This window comes from Nematocida parisii, assembly GCF_000250985.1.
Source record: "Nematocida parisii ERTm1 unplaced genomic scaffold supercont1.3, whole genome shotgun sequence".
NCBI lineage: Eukaryota > Fungi > Microsporidia > Nematocida > Nematocida parisii.
The window spans coordinates 49,230-68,790 of record NW_013524648.1 but is presented as its reverse complement, the minus strand read 5'-3'; the positions used below and the strand labels follow the sequence as shown (position 1 = coordinate 68,790).

The 19,561-nt window shown below is 32.0% G+C and overlaps 11 protein-coding genes across 11 annotated transcripts; 7 read left to right on the top strand and 4 right to left on the bottom strand.

Annotated features, from left to right (window-relative positions):
• Positions 1–412: 412 nt before the first annotated feature.
• On the top strand, positions 413–2,254 carry NEPG_01188 (uncharacterized protein; the record flags this gene model as incomplete). The annotated part of the gene is made up of 1 exon (XM_013203562.1): positions 413–2,254. The coding sequence occupies one exon, from the start codon at positions 413–415 to the stop codon at positions 2,252–2,254; it is 1,842 nt and encodes a 613-aa protein (XP_013059016.1).
• Positions 2,255–3,066: 812 nt separating this feature from the next.
• On the top strand, positions 3,067–5,022 carry NEPG_01187 (uncharacterized protein; the record flags this gene model as incomplete). The annotated part of the gene is made up of 1 exon (XM_013203561.1): positions 3,067–5,022. One exon carries the CDS (start codon positions 3,067–3,069, stop codon positions 5,020–5,022), a length of 1,956 nt encoding a protein of 651 aa, XP_013059015.1.
• Positions 5,023–5,182: 160 nt separating this feature from the next.
• NEPG_01186 (uncharacterized protein) lies at positions 5,183–5,856 on the bottom strand (the record flags this gene model as incomplete). The annotated part of the gene is made up of 1 exon (XM_013203560.1): positions 5,183–5,856. The coding sequence occupies one exon, from the start codon at positions 5,854–5,856 to the stop codon at positions 5,296–5,298; it is 561 nt and encodes a 186-aa protein (XP_013059014.1). The 3' UTR covers positions 5,183–5,295.
• Positions 5,857–7,410: 1,554 nt separating this feature from the next.
• NEPG_01185 (uncharacterized protein) lies at positions 7,411–10,685 on the bottom strand (the record flags this gene model as incomplete). Its single annotated transcript, XM_013203559.1, has 1 exon — positions 7,411–10,685. The coding sequence occupies one exon, from the start codon at positions 10,683–10,685 to the stop codon at positions 7,452–7,454; it is 3,234 nt and encodes a 1,077-aa protein (XP_013059013.1). The 3' UTR covers positions 7,411–7,451.
• Positions 10,686–13,032: 2,347 nt separating this feature from the next.
• On the bottom strand, positions 13,033–13,332 carry NEPG_01184 (uncharacterized protein; the record flags this gene model as incomplete). Its single annotated transcript, XM_013203558.1, has 1 exon — positions 13,033–13,332. One exon carries the CDS (start codon positions 13,330–13,332, stop codon positions 13,156–13,158), a length of 177 nt encoding a protein of 58 aa, XP_013059012.1. The 3' UTR covers positions 13,033–13,155.
• An 87-nt stretch (positions 13,333–13,419) lies between these two features.
• NEPG_01183 (uncharacterized protein) lies at positions 13,420–15,032 on the top strand (the record flags this gene model as incomplete). The annotated part of the gene is made up of 1 exon (XM_013203557.1): positions 13,420–15,032. The coding sequence occupies one exon, from the start codon at positions 13,420–13,422 to the stop codon at positions 14,794–14,796; it is 1,377 nt and encodes a 458-aa protein (XP_013059011.1). The 3' UTR covers positions 14,797–15,032.
• A 414-nt stretch (positions 15,033–15,446) lies between these two features.
• NEPG_01182 (uncharacterized protein) lies at positions 15,447–15,861 on the bottom strand (the record flags this gene model as incomplete). The annotated part of the gene is made up of 1 exon (XM_013203556.1): positions 15,447–15,861. One exon carries the CDS (start codon positions 15,859–15,861, stop codon positions 15,646–15,648), a length of 216 nt encoding a protein of 71 aa, XP_013059010.1. The 3' UTR covers positions 15,447–15,645.
• Positions 15,862–15,964: 103 nt separating this feature from the next.
• Positions 15,965–16,913, top strand: NEPG_01181 (uncharacterized protein; the record flags this gene model as incomplete). Its single annotated transcript, XM_013203555.1, has 1 exon — positions 15,965–16,913. One exon carries the CDS (start codon positions 15,965–15,967, stop codon positions 16,856–16,858), a length of 894 nt encoding a protein of 297 aa, XP_013059009.1. The 3' UTR covers positions 16,859–16,913.
• Positions 16,914–16,970: 57 nt separating this feature from the next.
• On the top strand, positions 16,971–17,944 carry NEPG_01180 (alternative oxidase superfamily protein; the record flags this gene model as incomplete). The annotated part of the gene is made up of 1 exon (XM_013203554.1): positions 16,971–17,944. The coding sequence occupies one exon, from the start codon at positions 16,971–16,973 to the stop codon at positions 17,667–17,669; it is 699 nt and encodes a 232-aa protein (XP_013059008.1). The 3' UTR covers positions 17,670–17,944.
• Positions 17,945–17,977: 33 nt separating this feature from the next.
• Positions 17,978–18,625, top strand: NEPG_01179 (uncharacterized protein; the record flags this gene model as incomplete). Its single annotated transcript, XM_013203553.1, has 1 exon — positions 17,978–18,625. The coding sequence occupies one exon, from the start codon at positions 17,978–17,980 to the stop codon at positions 18,623–18,625; it is 648 nt and encodes a 215-aa protein (XP_013059007.1).
• A 288-nt stretch (positions 18,626–18,913) lies between these two features.
• NEPG_01178 (uncharacterized protein) lies at positions 18,914–19,348 on the top strand (the record flags this gene model as incomplete). The annotated part of the gene is made up of 1 exon (XM_013203552.1): positions 18,914–19,348. The coding sequence occupies one exon, from the start codon at positions 18,914–18,916 to the stop codon at positions 19,346–19,348; it is 435 nt and encodes a 144-aa protein (XP_013059006.1).
• Between the last annotated feature and the right edge of the window lie 213 nt (positions 19,349–19,561).

Below are 19,561 nucleotides of genomic sequence, written 5' to 3'. Positions count from 1 at the left end.
TTGCATAATTATAATCTTATGGAAGGCCGCTATAAACATCAGAACGTTTTTAGAAAATCTAGATGAGTTAATGCCTGGAAATTTTTAGTATACTGTTATACACAAATTATGGCATAAATCCAAACAATATACACTCGGCATACATATAAAGTATAAAAATCCATGAATGATTAAATAAAGACGACTTGGTTAAGTATATTCTATATAATTTGGGGCTATAAGCAGTGCATGAATGCATTTTCTGAATTAAGAAATACTAGTACAAAGTGGTATAAATTAGAAATTTAAACAATTAAATAGCATAGAGCAAATTAGTAGAAAATTATTCTAATTAATATTTGTAAGTCATAAATAATATTTGTTTTAATAAAACGTGCATATATTATGATTATTTGAAGCAATAATAATAATTATGGAAGTGGAACAAATAGCAACCAGCGATAGTGAATTGGAATGCATTGAACATATAATATTTTTAAATGAGAAAATAAAAAGTGCATATTATGCATATATAGAAAAGGCCGGCTTAGTAGATTCTTCAGTTCTAAATAGCGAAGATATATTTATGGATGCACTGAGATATATCTTCACAGGAAATATTAAACTGGCAGGGAATACAACAGATGATGAAAAGGCGTATACTATTGCATTAATACGATATGGTATATATGAAATATTTAAAGCCCCGCCAAATAGATATATAAGAAGACAGAAACAGGATCTATTGAATTTTCCATTAAACAGCAGTGGAAAGAGTCAATTAAAGAAAAAAGAAGTAGTAAGTTTTTTTCTATCTTCTTTAACACATGTCTCACCGGAAGAAACAAATGGCCCACATCCAACTGCATTCACAAATTTACTAACAATAAATGTAGATAAGTGGATGGGTGTATTCAATGATGCTGATAGTGTGGGTATTATATGCATACCCAGTGCCACCAGATTTATTGCAAGCCATTTAAAAATACAACAATTGTGGATGCCATTTATCACATGCAGAAGACTACATGCATTGCATAACAAAGTAATAGAATACTCTAATAAAAACAAAAAGGCCTGCTTATTCACTGAATATAGTCTAGACGATTTATATACGCTAGGCATAGATTCTAATGAGGGCAACCAAATTCGTCTTTATAAAGGACTAGAGTATATGGAAAAGAACCAAGATATTTTAAGAAAGAAAATTGATTCTATAAGCTTTGCCTTGATTGACAAGACGCGTACGCCAGAAACAATACAGTCCTTCATTAATGATCAGATAGACATGGAGAACTTTTCCATACTTATGAATATGTGCCAATTTATTGGGCCTATATTTTCGCATATATTCCTAATGTGCTCTGTAATATCGTTGGACCCATATTTCTTAATACACTCAGAAAACATAAATGCAGTAGAAACAGAGATTTTAGAAAACATGGCAATAGAGTGTCACGAAGAGGATCCGTGCTGTGTAGGAAAAAAAATCTTCACCTCAACAACCAATATAATATGTGTTGCATTTATGTTTAAACCGATTTCCACAAGACTTAAGGCAAAGCTAGAGAGAATTAGAAAATATTTAATAAAGGAAATACAATGGATTAAGAATAAAGAGGCGAGAATAGACAAAAAGCTACTAGAAACAAAGCAAAATATATTTGAACTTACTGGGCATGGATCTAGCCCAGGGACTCATGAAGAAAGGCGCATGATAATAATGAATTTACTTCAAGAGTATAATTCGCCCACTCTTCCAGTAGAGGTAAAAGATAAAATCAATGTAGCCATTAGACTAACAAATAACAAGCAAAGGTTAAAAGTATCCATAGTTAAAAGAACCAAAAAATTAGATAGTATTTCCCATATAGTGAGCGCACTTGATACCGTAAGTGGAATAAGTGAAGTGCAAAGGCAGTGCTTATTAAGATACATACAAGAATACGCGAATACACTCAAAATTACTCTTCCAGGCATAAGTACCTCCTTCAGTGATTCTGTTACTACTGACACTCTTTCTAGAAATGCACCGAGTATAAATGGAAACTATCGGCCGCCCAGTAGCGGAAGAACAGTTAAAATTATAGAATATTGCCAGAAATTAGATGATAAACCCCCATTTAATTTATTTACTTCTATACAGTATTATGCTGGGGTTATATACAAAATTACTTCTTCAAGGTATATGATGCTGCTTCTATCAATATATACTGTATTTATGCTATGGTTTATATTTTTTATATACATATCGCAACAATTAACATTATTTTAATAAATATAAGATGTTACTCAAGATGGATAAAGCCAATCACTCGATGCCCTTCAAATCTTATATCACTAAACTGTTTTAAACTAAAAATATAGAAAAAGCAGTGCATGGTAAGAGATATTTAGTATTTTTAGGATTCAGTCTGAACATATACAGACCCTGAAACTCCTAATGGCATAGATATGTTATATCTTGTGCTTAAGTATACGTTTAATACTTCCCAGAGTCTCCCCTAAGCTGGGGGATGCTTTGCTTAAAATTAGAGTTTGATCTGTTTCTACGCGATCCTGGTCTTTTGTTTTGGCGGAATCTCCATGTGAACTGTCACACTGCTATATCCCCCATGAGGTATTATGTCTGAGTGGCTGTATTAGCACATTATTAACTGTTTCTAATAAAGTAAACAGAATAAATTTTTATTAAACCAGTTATTACATGTCTTGCTGGTGATATTAAATATTTGGCTATTTTGATGTATTTTGTAATACTTAAAGGCATTTACTGTTGGTTTCTATCATATGAGAAATCATGCCTATTGTGGGGGCCTCACACCCACTCCTGCGAAGTCTTATAGAGCTGTCATAATTGGAAATTGAATCTATATAAGGCAAGAATAATAAAAAATTTGAATGAGTTTTAATAATGTACAAGGGAGTAACCAACTATTACATTAATTAAAAATATTTTTAATTAATAATTACAGCTATTATCAAATAGATATTCAATTTTTCTAAATTAATAACGTATCAGAATTAAATTTTTAAATAGTTTTCAATAAACTGTTTTAAACTAAAAAAAAATTAAATAGTTTTTAAATGAAGAAGCAGCAAATAGAATATGAATTTAACATAAAGAACCAAAATTTTAATCTAATCTTAAATAAAGAGGAAATTCAAGCTAAATATAGTAAATATAAAAACAAAAAGAGCAGCATGGACACATATGACAAGGAACAAAAAGAATTCAGTATAAACAATATTTTTTATGACCATGTATTTGTAGAGTCATGCACAGGCTCGGTAGAAGAAAAAGAGTTTTTTCTGGCATTTGCAAGAAATATTATATACAGTATTATATATTTAGAGATAGATATAACCAAGAAGGAAGATAGTAAGGAGATGGAATTGAATACATTAAAAGAATTTTTAAAAGAAGAATTACCGTTCGACTTTCTAGATGAGTTAGATTATTTCGATGGCAATCTATTAGAAGATAAATTAATAGAAAGCGAGGTAGTAGTTAATAAGATAGATTTTGATTTACTAGTAAACCATGTGAAAGCATATTTTAATGCGTGGTTGAACCGTTTAAGCTTTTTATATGAGGAAAAGACGCACCCTAATGTTAACAGACATAAGTACATGCAGATGGTAGTTAAACACTTCAAAATGAAAAGACAGATAGAAATCATTTACAGCAATAAAAAAATAATGAGCCAGCTATATGAACTAAAGAAGAAATATTATAAAATTAGAAAATTTAAAGTTGCCATGCCTGAACTAAATTATTTATACTCTATACGGCCAGGCAGTGACACTTATATAATTGAAGAAGGATTTGACTATTTAATCAATAATAAATCTGCTGAATTTAACCTTTCAGATATTAACAAAATTATAAAAGGTATAATAGAAGAGAAAAACGAGGAAGATAAAAATCGTAAAAAGCGCAAAAATACTAAAAAAAAGGATATAATAGAAGAGAAACCGAAGGAAGATCGTAAAAGGGGCAAAAGTATTAAAGGAAATGAAATTAACTATTATTTAGAAAAGGCGATAAGCGCCATTGACAAAATAATTCCAATAGAAATATTTGAAACCCTTTTATCAATAGCATTCTATGAGGAAGATATAAAAAAGGAAATGCGCGTATTTTATCTACTAATAGATCCTTTCCATATAAACAAAGACAGGGCATATTTAAATGGCACTGCAGCCTCAAATTACTTTAATATTCCTCCTCAGTCAAGGTGTGAAAACCAGGAAGCAACTGATAATGCCAATATTATACATGAGGTTAAGTTAATGTTAAATATAGAGTTGTTGGATATAATGGAAGACTCAGTGCTATTTTATAATACACTGCTTCGCCAGGAAGATACGAATAGAAGCGAGTTAGAGTATATACATTCAGAGATAAGAAAAAGAAAGCTTGAAAAAATTACTCTAATCCACCAATTACATGATATTGAAAAAGCTAAAAACTCTGATGTACTTGCAGAGACAAATACATCAGCTTTTGAATTAGAAGAATTGTCTAAAAAGATTAAAGATATAAAAAATGAGATAAAAAAAGTCAGCAATAAAATTGCAGCTGAAAATTCATTGTTGCTAGCAACGAAAAGCCAAATAATATATAAAAACGAATGGTATGATATTATTGAGCCCAAGGATAAGCATCTTTTTTTGATAATACAGCCTTTTCTAAAGAATGCAGTAGATAAATACATCGATGCACTAGGCATTTCTGCCAGGATGATTTTTACAGAAGATAACTCCATTAAATACGATCCATTCGAACAATTTGGTGAATCATATTATTTGGACTACAATAGCCCAAGAAAAGACTGTGTAAAAAAAGAAAATTCTGCACAGGCCATAAAGAGAACTCCAAAGAAGACTCTTAAAAAAAGAGCAAAGCAAACAAAAAAATCATTTTTTACAAAGTATAAAAAACCTGTACTTACTATGGTTGTTCTAAGTATTTTAATGCTATCTTCATTAATAAGTTTTATACTTCCAATTATCTATGCTGATAATGCTTATAGTTAGTTTCAAAAAAAGAATTCTTTTGATTAATAATAGGTGCAGTAGGCACATATAAAAATAAATTAGAATTAATTGCTAAAAAGAGTTTTTTAATAAAAAGGTATAGTATTAGCAACAAATAAGTCTATTTATATATAACACGAATTTCAATTTATGTGATATAACCCGAAATTTTGATCTGCTCTGATAATACATTGTTGTGCAGTAGGTTTATGCTATATATTATAAGCCACTGCCTACATTTCTCCTGTGTATTATTGCTGTACATTTTTCAATTTAAATGTATTCTATCATAGACACTGCCACTATACCAGATATACATATAAGTATACACACCATACCCATTACTACTTGGATAATATTTCCTAACTTTATCTTAGTATTGCGCAGTCTTTCCTGCATTTGTGTTTTTAAGTCAGTTAGCGCTGCTTTGTTATTAAATATATTTTTATATAAGTTGTTTTCAATCTCATTAATTAGAATATTAATATTTTCTATATCTTGAGTGAATTCTGTGTTTTCCAATAGATGCCTTTTTTGATCTATCTTTAAAATAAATGAACTAGCTGCATTAAAGTAGTCTATGATTAGTCTGTTTGCATTTTTTAGGTCACTTTTTACTTTTGTAATAGTTTCAGGTATATCTGATGAGTCATATGGATTTTCTATATCCGATCTGGCTTTTATTTTATCTTCTATCACATGTATTTCCTCTAGTATGTCTTCTATATCAAAAATCATCCCTTGTGTCACCAGTATTAAGCACATTGTTTCTTCTAGTTTATACTTTATATCGCCTTTTATTTTATCCAGTGATTTGTCTTGATGCAATATCATAATATGAAATATAAAATTTTCTATTAGATAAATTTAAGTTTTCTTAAATAATATGTTGGTGGGTATTATACCCTTAGCATACATCTGAATTTATTGCAAAGCGCATTTACAAATATACTTCCGTATGAAAAGTGCTTATTTAGGAATATCTCTAAGATATTTAAATCTCGAGCTATTTCTGAATATAGGGGTGTTTACAAACGCATATGCTATAACAGAGAAAGGATTAGATGCTATATTCCCAATATACAGGTGGTTTGTCTTATATTATAATATAACCCGAATATAACCCGAATGTATACAGAATTAAATATGCATGCATTTGCATTCTATAGTGTAGTTTAATTGGAAAATAAACTTGTTCTAAGTGTACTTGTTTAATGTTTTTAAGGAATTTATAAATAACGTTCTATGAGGTTCCTGGTGTATTTTCTCTAGGATGAATTAGTTATTTTTTTTATTTTTATGTCATTTTGACCTCTAACAATGGCATTGCATCAAATGATATAGATAAACATAGAATATTTCCGCGAATTTTACTGATTTCTCTGTATTGTGTTTCTTTTTGGGGGTCAAAATGGAGAGAAATTTTGGTGTGTTTTTATTATAAAAATATAAGAAGGTGGATCCCACACCTAGAAAGCCTAGGCTTTTAAGTATAGCCAATAAACAGAAATATATTCAGATAGTACATGCAATAATTTTCAATCTTCATTATTTTTTGTTATACTTCAGAACGTACTAGAAACGAAAGCGAATTCGATCTAATATCAATAATTTTTTATTGTTGTCTATAAATAGCGAAGCAAAATTAAAAATTGGAGGTGGCTCGAGCTATCCTCCACCACAACTTGCTTTTTATTTTAGCTGTAGTGAAGAGCAAGTTGTGAGAAGCAGTACTTATTTGTTTGTGGTCCATCAGTGCGTAGGCAGTGTCCTTATTGGTAGTGATGCATGGAGTGCTTGTCTTATAGGGGTAGGTGTAAGATAATGTGGCTTTGTGCATATAATGGAGTGTGTCCTAGTCTGTCCGGGAGTTCAAATAAATTGTATTACTTTCCATTTTGTTTTCGGGTTATAGCATGCAGTGCTACTGTCTGTGCTGTGGGCTTCTTGCTATATATAATAGTATAGTAGACTTAACTGTGTATGTATATTAGATGCACTTCTATTTTTGAGGCCATATTAAGCGAAACCCTCTTATATTACAATTGTATTTGTTTAATTGCATGCTTGATAAGATATAATTCAAAGAAAAATAATTTTATCACTGCATAGCTATTTGTGCATTAAACTATTTAGAGATAGCATATATATCAGAGGTGGTTTTATAAATAACTATAATTTGCTTTAACTATTCATTCGGGCTATAATATATTTACTGCTTGAAATTAGAAAACGTGATTTTGCTATATAGTGTTTATTATTGGATTTTTATATAAGAAGTTCATATTATATGACTTTTTCTATTAATGTAATTATAGAAAAACATTCATAGAATGCTTTCTATTTTCTAGCTTTTATTTATATAGCTATCCTATCCACACTTACCTGCTGTTAACTTATTTGATAATATTTCAGAGAATGCCTGCGTGTTAAAAGATAGAACTCAAGATATTATAGTGTAGCCCAAGTTTAGACTTTGTATAGTTAACATTCTTTACAGTTATATATACTTCAGAAGCATTATAAACCTCATCTGGGTTTATATTTTGATGATCCTTTAACTTTTGAATATTCTTTTTCAATATAGGACTAAGCATATGATGCATTTCATTTTCTTCACTAAGCAAGCCATCTAAGTGGGATTTCATTATTGGGCATAAAATAGGAACTTTAATGCTCTTTGTAGCGCCATTTGGTGTGTATATACAAACTCCGTAGCGAAGCATATCCCGTGATACATGCATTCTTTGTAGCATGTTTAAGAACAAGAAAAGTACTTTTTTGTTGTATTCTTTCTTTATATTGCTGCTTCTAGTTTTTTTAATAGAGCTTGGTGTAAATTTTAAATAATAGTTGTTATATTCTCCTATGTTATAGTGTTTTTGCATGTGCCATGAGATTTCTATATTGTAGAGCGAATAAAAATTCTTATCTATGGATATATTCTTTTGCTCAATATTCATGATGTAGCACACACAGTCTTCATACGCGCTATTTGTGTCTAATATGTAGAAGTCACTGTAATAGTTTATATCGCGCCTATACACTTTAACCAATTCTATAATTCTTGAACTTATGTCTTTTCTATCAACTATCGTCTCCAGCCAATTAGAAAACTCAACAGGAACCAAGTTTTTATAATTAGAGATGGAAGCAAATCTATAAAATTCTGATTTTAGGACATATGGAGAATTGTGTACCACAGATGTCATTATTTTGGGAAGAAATAGTGGTATTCTAGGGGCATCCGTGTTTAATTCATAATCATTAAACAGCTTTTTTGCCTCTTCTTCATTTTCCTTGTATGCCATGTCAACTAACTTTGCACCTACGGGATTTAAATATGCAAACACAAACTCAGTATTTTTTATATTTTCTTTAATATAGTAGAATACAACATCAAATCCAGAATTGTTCATTTCCTCTATGGTTTTGTCCATATCACTAACAGTCTTATTGCTTGATACTTTTGTCTTTTTTGCCAAAGCCTTTTCATAATTATCAACTATTGACCATGTTTTGTTGATTCTGCTATATTTGAATGGGTATACTCTGCTATTCTGTGGGCGCCCTTTATATCCTTTAGTAGAAAATGTTTTATTTATGTACTCTTTTATTTCCCCAAGTGTATGAATTTGGTGGTATTTCGTAGTATAATTCGTTTTTTCTACAAGGAATGGAAGGTGTATAATGTGCATACGATGTGTATAATTATCTACCAATTGCACGTGATAGTGAAAGGCGTGGCTTAATTCTAGAGACTCTTTTTTTATATGCCCATACGTGACCTTGCTACACTTTATTTTATCTAGTAGTCTTTTACATGAATCTTCGCGGTTATAATTAATTTTCTTAATAACTTTCATTAATATCTGCATTGAAACCACACCCTTTCCTTGATATTCAGTTATATTTGTTTTTGGAATTTTTGTGTACTGCTTTCTGGCCAGATAATTTTTGTCTAGCTCCACCATAGATTGAGTGTTTCGGATATCTGTGGATACATTTTTCATAATGTTTGTATTTATTTGATATAGATATAAAGAATACTTATAAAACTCGATAAATATCTTATATACATACTGATATAAAGCAATGTCAGTAAAGTCATATAACTTGTGCTTTTGTATTTTTTTGTATGATGATTTCATTATTTCAGTACTATTATGAACAACCCCATATAAATATTCTATAACACAGAATTTCGGGTTATATGTGCGATAAATACTACTATCACAAAATTTATTTGCGATAATATCCTGCAGCTGACCAATCTCCTTATAGTTCATATATAACAGGTCCTCATATATTTCGGGAATTGATAAAATCAATAACAGCTGCCTTTTTAGCCGCCGGGCTTTTAAAGATTTGTTTTTTTTCTTATAAAAGCTCGGTATTTTAGGGTCTACGTATGATGTCATTATGCTTTCAGCATGCCAAAGAAGGTTTATGTCTTTTTTAATGTATATGTCACCTAGCGTAATTTCATTGTACTTTAATGGCACTAACACATGGTTTGGTAGAAATTCTGTGGGCTTGTTGTAACAAGTTGCTTTTTCTCTAGTTAAATACTGATGTAAATCTTGAAACATTTTATAGTAATAGAAAAAATAGCACATATTAAAGGATTTATGTCTTAAATCTAAATCTTTCAAATAATTCATAATAAATTCTAGTCTAATTTGGATGCTTTCTTTTTTGATCACACAAAGACCTATCCATATATTTTGGTTCTTTAAAATCGCATTTTCTATGTACAATGTTAATTTCGATATAACTTCTAGTTCTATTTTCGGATTATTAAACAGTGGTGCTATATGCTCTTCATCTTGATTATTTTTGTTTAATGCGGATATTTTATGTGCATTAATTATATTTGTAAAATATATATATTCGTCTGAATTTTTAATTACATGCTTTACTAAATGGCGCCGAATAGCATTGTTCTCTTCTAGCATAGTGTGCGTCCTTTTTCTATTCATAAATGATGTGTCTACCAGATAGTTGTTTAGGTTCTGGCTATCTTCTTGCGCCTCTTGATTAGCATAGATATATGGCTGTGATGCAGAAGTGTTCATAGAAGTGTATGGCGTTATATTCATATGAGTATTAATAGCATTAAATAGTTTTTGCAAATATAGATTAATATGCGGGGTATATGTATTTTCATTCTGTAGAATATGTCTATGGGAAGTTGAGGTTTCTGATGAGCACCCTCTTGATGCACTAGTAGATACAAACTCATTTTGAACATTGTGCATATAATTAAATTCTCCATTATTTTGTACACTAGCTTCTATGTTAGAGTGTTCTTCTACCATGCTTGAATCAAATGCATTTGAATTTGGCATCCTATCCGAGGCATTGTTTAATAAAATACTTCTTAAAAAACCACTTTGACCAACCTCTGCATTTTCTGTTTGTGTATTACACGGCACATCATTGTAATCTGATTTGTTTAAATTGCTTCTTGCGCTGCCTAACTCAACATTATTATAATTTGTTATACATGAATCATTATCTATAACACTCAGAATATCTTCAAATTCCTCATTCAGTGTGCAAACAATAGTGTAAATTGATTTTAGCATAACTACCCACCTCCATATACTTAAAGCAATAAATAGTCTTGCATCTCTTCTAATTGGAGTTATTTTTCTCATTTTCATATTTTACAATTTATATCTATATATATTTTGTAATATAAGCATGATTCATTAAAAATGAAATATTATTTATGCCTTACATATTTTATTCCGTGTATTAAGATAATTTAATCTAAGTGCTCTTTTTAGATTAAATTATTGAAAAAAATTATATTATAGATTTAAAGAATATATTTGTTATCTGATAGACCCTAACACTTAAATAATACAGCTCCTATTTAATGCGTATTTCATAATTGAATATAGCCACTGTAATAATAATAGTCATATAGCAGAAGTAATTTTGAGTTTATGTGTGAAACAGGAATTTAAAATAAAAAGCCATTCGAGGCTTACGGACAGAGGATATTATACAGCTGGGGTAGAGCAGCAGAGCCAAGCACTGCCTTATAAATAGCAGACAGATTGGAGTAGCCGTTTATTTAATAATAGGTGTACTGGCTGTGTACATGAGGATTGCACTGTACTGTCTGCTTACAGTAAATCATTACTAAACATATGTATATGTAATTGATACAGCGGCTTACCGCGAGTTGAGGTCCAGCTTACTACACAGATATCGCATATATATTACGCCTATGCCAGTGATATAGTATAATCCAATACAGCGAAGTTATAAGCAGTGTGCTGTGGTAGAGGTACAGGAAGGGGAATTCATGTACGCGCTAGTGCCTTATTAAGTCGGTGCAGACTACGCAGCGGTTCTAAATGTTAGATGTACAAGCATCAAGGGAAAAAGTAACATGCGTCGAATTACCTAATAAAAAGATTGGAGCATAATCTAACCCATATGGCTCCCCCGAAGGGATGTGATAGTAGAAGACCCCGCCCGAGTGTCGAATTGTCGGGTTCTCCTGCACCTCTCAGCACACCACTTATAACTTCACTGCACCAGAAAGAGAAGCAGCTCTCCGGGACACTGAAACTCAGAATGCGAGGCCTTTAAATACCTTCAAAAAATAATTAATTTGTCTAAGTATGGTAGAGAGGCCATGCACTATACGCATCTAGATCCATTTAAATTAAACTTAAGGGCAATTGCATGAATTAGAAGGATCTATCACAAGAATAGACTAAATATACAACAATATATCGGTGTATAGGCATATTAAAAAGAGTGTTTACAGAGAGTGCGCAGTAAGGCTGGTTATACTTAGACGTATTCCTGGTATATCAAGTGTTATAGTGGCAAATAAGTAATAGATATACTCTGTTCTGTGATATATTTATATAAACAATAAGACTAATATAATTAGAATTGGATTGGCATGTAAAAATTCATTTATTCTATTGTATATTATCCTGTTCTGCTGTAATTAGTCTAAGAGAATAAAAGTAATAATAAGTTCTGGTGGTGTTGTTTTGTTTTGTTTTATTCTGTTATTTTTATGTTAAATAAAACGACTTTGTGATAAAAACTGGTATATAAATTATATGTACACATTCATATTTTTACAATTTTATATATTTAAAAGAAATTATAAAACTAGAAAATAATTACTATAGTACAGAATTTATTGATATAAGATTTTAGGGAGGATCCTGGCAGATGGTCTTCAAGCACTACACACTCTTCCCTATACTTCCTAAGCCGTTCCGCATGCCTCTAGGGCAGAGCCTATATAGTATGGAAAACTATAGTATATAAATATATATTAGCACAGAACATATCCAATTAGACAAGAAAGCACTTTAAACATAAAAACAAGGCACTTCAATATTATGTCATGCTTAGTATATTAAAACATCTAAGCCGGTTTTCCCTTCCTTGCAAGTTTGAACTCCTATTAGTAATAACTAAACTTCGTATTTATTAAATTCCAGAGACTATATAAAAGTTTATGCTTCTATTATTTATGATCGCTACAGGCGAATTTACATCATAAATGATAGAAGCACATATATTAACATTATGTCAATTGTTCCATTACTCTACACAGTGCAATGTCACCGCTGAGGCGCGTATGGTCGCTGAGTGCCCACAAAGAACCAACAATCTACATATCCTATCTTAACTAAAATAATAAACTGCTATAAATATTCTGTTACAATCATATAAATATCCAGATGTAGCTGAAATATGTCAATAATGTACCAGAATTGTTTTACAATATGAAAAGAAATTTTTACTATTAAATGCTCAAATAATTTCTATTACTTATTCTATGAGAAGAACATAAATAAAAGGGAATTTATAAAAATAACTAAAACATTCTATAAAAATTATTTTTATGCGTGTAATATAGAGTATAGTATTATAACACATAAAATCTTGACATAAGCAGCAACATTAGAATTTATATATTCAAAGGATTTATTATAATCACATGTCTAATCAAAATATGTTCTCTATAAGTTTATTAAGTTAGTTATACAATAACTAAATAGAACTATAAACCATGCTACAATACTCTAATATTGTAAATAATTATTTATGTATGTGTGTATTAAATAACTAAAAAGTTATTCATTTAGAGCTACCACTACTCATGGCGTCAAAAATTGCTTTAACTCCCAAAAAAGCCCCTATTAGTGGTATTAATGATGGCTTCAGGAATAATGCCACAATAAGAAATGATATGATTATGGTCACAATGATTCCTCCTATTATTTTAGCTGATTGCTTCTTTTTATTATTTGACATTAAAATTTTTCAATTCTGATAAAATTAAATATAGTTTTCTTGTCGAATAAAAGTATAAAAAATGGAAAACTTTTACCCCTGATTTTAATGTTAGCAGAGACAAAAAAGTCCCACCAAAGTAATAGGTTTATTCTAGTCCAGTTTATACTTATCTATTTCTTTATACACATAGTAATATACTCCTCACATAACTATAGAGAAACTATAGCAAAGGAAATATTTGAGCTTTCTTCAAAAGAGTACTCGCTAGTTGAGATGATAAGTGTAATAAAACTAGGGGGGTCAATTACATCCACGTATATATCCCAAAAATATATACGGCCACTCATTGCCACATTTATTGCCACGTGTACATTCATACTAACACTTTTCATGCTCATTAATAAAATGGTAGAGGACAAGAGGTTAGTAGTTCTTCTGGGATGCCTTCACATAATAGCAGATTCTTCAATTCTTCCAACAATTGATGCTGAGTGCTTGGCCATTTTGAACAGCAGAGGCATGGGGCATAGGTACAGCAACATTCGTGTGTTCAGCACACTTGGGCACAGTATTACATATATTATTAACATGGTAATACAGAAGCTCATTAACGACAAGAAGTTCCTCAGTAAGAGCATCCTTTTAAACACGCTTTTATTTGGAACTATTACTGTGGCATGTATATTATTCTGCATTATGAATATAGATGAAGTCAAGCATACAAAGAATGCAGAAGAAAGTGCAGAGGAAGCTGAAAAAAGAAGAACTTTAACGCAAACTCAAACAGAAAATAGAAATTCGCTATTTAACACTCTCTGCGGTGGTGTTTTATACCCATTCAAAGTGGTTATTTCAAATGCCAAGTTTATTTCGCAACTATTCAGCATAAACTACACAACGCTTATTCTCTGTGCAATGGGAAGTGGTATTTCTAGATCTTCTCTCCAGGCATACTTGAGTGAGTATCTTATGAATACCAGAAAAAGCAAATCAGACCAAGCATACATATACTTTGTGCGTACAATAGGAGAGCTATTTGTATGGAGCATTGTCATTTGGCTTGGTGACAGGGTTACTTTAGAAGCACTGCTGCCTGTGGGAATATCCCTGGGTGCAACTCGCTCGCTAATTTACTCTTTTACGCCACAGCAGAGCTGGATTACATACTACATGCCATTTATTGCTGAATTGTTCAAATCAGTATACAGCGCGCTGTTTATATATGTAGCTGTAAAACTAGCACATAAATTCTCAAAGCCAAACCAAAAGACACTTGCACAGGGAATATTCACTGGAGTGTATAGTGGGCTGGCACCATTCCTTTCTGGACTACTAAGCTATTATACCTTTTCAAACACTGAAAGAACAGATATCCAGAACAAAGAACGCCTATTCAGACTTGCAGGATGCTTTGGGGTGGCAGCAGCCACTCTGTCTACTACTATTTATATAAGAAAGTGGAGAAGTAAGAGTGCTATTTAATACGTAGCAGCTACCTAATAAATACATAGGTCATCTATTATTTGACTATTATTTAATTATTACAGAGTCAGCCCGAAATATCCAACGCCAAGAAAAGTAAAATTTATTTCTCATAGCAGTAGCATACAACAAAAAACTACTGGTTGCTTCAGAGAAGTTCGATTATTTTCTATGCCAACCAAAGAATGCACATAGAGTGAACCAAGTTTAATCACTATAATACTTCTAAAAACACATCCAAATTTTAGTAATTATCTGCTATTTGCAGAGCGTACTAGAAAGCTATTAAATTTTAACTTCTAAGATTTTCTAAACTTCAATCTATTATTGCTCTTAGTTACTATAAGTAATATACCACAAATTTATAAAAGGCATTCAATTATAAACCAAGAACTCTAATCCTCTTTATAAAGACATGCTAAATTATAGAACGGCCTACCACTTCTTGTGCATAGTACAATTATTATTTGCACTATACTATAAATAAAACCGTCTATTTCGTTACTTAATACAATAATCATTGCATACTATGCAACACCATACTTCAAGTTATTTCTATTACTAAATGTTTATTAACTGTGCTAATACATACTATAGTTCTATTATTTATGATTCTATGTTGTATAAATACACTTTTCATATGTTTATATTTCTGTATATTATTGTTTATATTAGATATCATAAAGTGTCTTCTGTATTCAACAACAAAGACAGTTCCATTAATTATCTCATATTCTCTCTTATTACAATAAAGTTCGCTCTATTTGTGTGACTGAGTTACTTCTAATATTCGGGTTATTTCGTATAGAAATAATTTTATTTGCAAGTATAAAAAGAGCTATAATACTTTTATACTCGTTTACTCTTCTCTTTTAAGTGTTCTTCAATCTGGTTTCTTATTTGTCTCTTCTCTTTCTCCTTTGATCCGCACTTTTTCTTTATTTTCTTATACTTGCACAGACTCATTCTCTTTTTTTGAACAACTTTCCCCTTTCTTTTGCTTAATACCCCCTGCACCATTAGCTGCTTTATATAAAAAAATGAAATATTTATTATCTTTACCATCAAAATTATCTTTTGTTTATTTATTTAGAATCTTACAGAAACAGATCAATCTATAATAATATGTCTTAGACTGAATCTTAAACTATTTGTGATTTATAAACATATGACGGAGAGAACGAGACAAGAAATAGATAATCAAATGAACAATATCAATGAATATTCAGAGGAAATAAGTGATGACAAGGAGGGAATAGAAGAATACCATGCCGACATGTACACAAATACTCCAGAATACCAGAAGAACTACCATACAGAAGAGCCCTACTCATTTAGAGAAGAGTACACAGAAAAGCCTTCATGGGGAGAGTCATTAGATAGATATGGGGAGTATCGGCCAGATGATTATAGAAGCAATGAATACAGGCCAGAGGACTACAGCAGAGAGGGCTGGCAGTGGACAGAAGAAAGAGAGCGGGAGAAACCAGCCGATCCATGGCCAAACACAGAGAAAAAAGCCAAGAAGGAAAAGAGTATGACCCGGAAGAAGTCTAAGTTCAGAGTGTGCACTAACTGCGGCACAACCACAACTCCTGCATGGAGAAGAAGCACCAGCAATAAAATACTCCTGTGTAATGCATGTGGATTATATCAGAGACTGCATGGGAGTAATAGACCATTTAGTGTAACACCCGATGGAAAAACAAAGGCAATTAAGAATAATATTGAAAAAGGAGTGTGTAGAGGATGCGGTGTAGTTCAAACACCTCTTTGGAAAAGGGGCAATAGTAATGAGTGGCTGTGCAGTTCCTGCGGCCTTCTATACAATAGAAGGGAGCGGGAGAGAGAAGAGTACACTCAAGAGTGGCCCGAGTATTCCCAAGGCGAAGCATGGAAGTATAATGAAGAGTACTCAGAAGGCGTTGGATGGCATGATAAAGGTGCCGGGCAGGAGCAGGCCATTCAGTATGAATATAAAGACAAGGACGCAGAAGCCAATTATTTTGGGGATGAGCGGTTTAAAGGATACTTTGGATACTATGACCAAGAAAAAGAGTAAATTGAAATGCCCAGAAACCTAAAAAGAAGCATATGCAGTCTGGCTGAAAATAAAGTACAATTAGTGTAAGGAATTTTCGGGTTATTATGGTGTAAAAGTTAATTTAAAAAATATGCAAAGTGTAAGAGAGATGCACCCTGCGCAGGTAGTGCGGCCAGAGTTTTTGCAAAAAATAACACACAATGAGTTGGAAAGTGTGGATGTAGAGGTTGGAAAACATTTACCACAAAAGGACTTTTCAGATATTTTTGCATGGAGAACTGTGAAAGGGCTGCGGATGATTGCTGATGTTGTATTTTATAGGAGGTATGTGCACAGGGCGATTGTTTTGGAGACGGTTGCTGCTATTCCTGGGATGGTTGGGGGGGTGATTCGCCACTTAAAGTCGCTTAGAAACATGAAGGATGACTCTAATATTAGAATACTTCTAGCTGAGGCAGAGAATGAAAGAATGCACTTAATGACATGGATGGAGGTAGCAAAGCCGTTGCTTATTGAAAGACTGATTGTAATGGGTTTGCAGGGCGTGTTCTTTAATGCGTATTTGCTGCTGTATCTTATTTCAAAGCGGACTGCGCATCGGCTAGTTGGATATTTAGAAGAAGAGGCAATTATTTCGTATACAGAAATGGTTAAGGAAATTGAAGCAGGAATAATTCCAAATGTACCAGCGCCTGAAATAGCAAAGAAGTATTGGAATCTACCCAGCAATGCTACATTATTGGATGTAACCCTTGCAATCCGTGCAGATGAGGCCACCCACAGAGATACAAACCATGAAATAGCAAATGAGCTGGATGGAATTGAGTGATTTACTTGTTCGCATATATCTATCCATCCACACGCATAAAAGATATGAAACGTGCTATTTGTATATAAGAGAATTAATTCTTTTACGGTAGTTTGTAAATAGGGTATTTTTAACACTATTTTTAGAATTAATTGGTTAACCCTTTACTATAGCAATTTACATTATTTTAGTATATGCTCGTTTTTAATAGAAGTATTGTATAAAGCTTCGTTTTTCGTGTGCATTTGCGCTTCAAGTTGACTGCATGGCAGATTATTTTAAATAGCTGTTTGGAAAGTCTGGCATAATCTTCCTAATTTTGTTGGTTTATGATGCGACACGTATCTATTCGAGTAAAGTGTATGCTTGTTGGCTTTTATGCAAGGGATGGGCTGGATTTAATTTATTCTTATTGGCTGCTTTGCATTACCAAGTGTAATAAGTGGAGAGAATCCCCTGAGAACTTAAATATGAGCGCATATTCCATCTGCAAGAAAAAAATACTGGGTCTGAAGTACTGGGCCATGGGATATTCTAAAAGTGAAAAATTCATTAGACACACCCTATCTAACTATGAGACAGACGCACTGAAAGAAGTAGGCCTTCTTATTTCTGCTGCATTCATGGATTCAATAATACTAAACCAGGCCTTAAAGATAGCACTCCAGCGGCTAGATGCATCTGACAGTGCCCTATTCCCAAAGCATGTGCAGTATTACAAAGCTCTTCTGTTTATTCAGAAAGTATGCATGGTAAGCAGTGTAGCAGAAAGTGAAGTGAAAAAACACCATGTTAAAATACTATCCTTTGCTTTTTATAGAAAAGACTGCTGTAGTCTGGATATAAGCATTAGAATATCTTCTACTGCTATTCTTAAGCAAATAAATAAAAGCAACACACCAAAGTCTCACACGCACACAACCTTTATAACTTGCCTGTCACACAGTTATATAAACGATGTACTAGGGGAAGTATAAAGAAATAATTTAGAAATTTAAAAGCGCTCTCTAACGTGTAAATGCTTTGGTATATTAGAGTAGACAAGTATATATAAGTAAATACACAATTCATTATGTAGATAGAGTGCATGGCCAAGAATTGAATGTACCAATAGGGCTGTTTTGATTAACCTGCAAGGAATCTACCAACTGCCATGTATAAGACAAAAATACAATCATTCTAAAATAGGTTTTAAATTCTGCCAATAGGTGCAGTTCTATATTTTGATTATTTAAGATATAATAGAAAAGAGTTTTTCGTGTATTATGGGCTTAGTTTTAAGGATAGTATCGGTTGTGCTTTTTCTTTGGAATGTCTACGGAGAAAAGGCAGCGCCAGAGGTCTTCGTTATAGATGGACATAATATATCTTGCATAAAAGAAAGTAATTTTAGTGGGTATGCTTCTCTACAGGTAATATTGGCAAAAGACCAAAGCAACTTGGTATTTGGGTCATATGTTCTTATGGTTTATATCATAGAATCACCAAAAATTGAAGTTGCCATGAAAGAAGCTGTTAATCAAGGAATCACCAGTATATGTTTTACTCCAGCAGGCGGCGCTGCCGGTTCTGATGGTATACAGATAAAATTAGATGCGCCGGAAGAGAAGAAATCAAGTCTGCTAATTCGAGAAGTACAGGCAGATGGTGTAATGGGGGCAGATCAGAAAATAAGAGCATTTGCGATTTCTGTAAAATAAAGTGCATGAAATAAATGGCGGTTTTTTGGTTTATATCACTGTGCAATTGCTATTATTTTATTTTTCTTAATAATAAAAAAAGAATAAAGTCCTTTAGTGAACATAAAAGTAATTTAACTAGAGAGCATAAATCTACATAATTAAAATATTAAATATACGTTGTAAATAAAAATAGAAAATCTTCCATACTGCTTTGAAATTATTAATATAGCT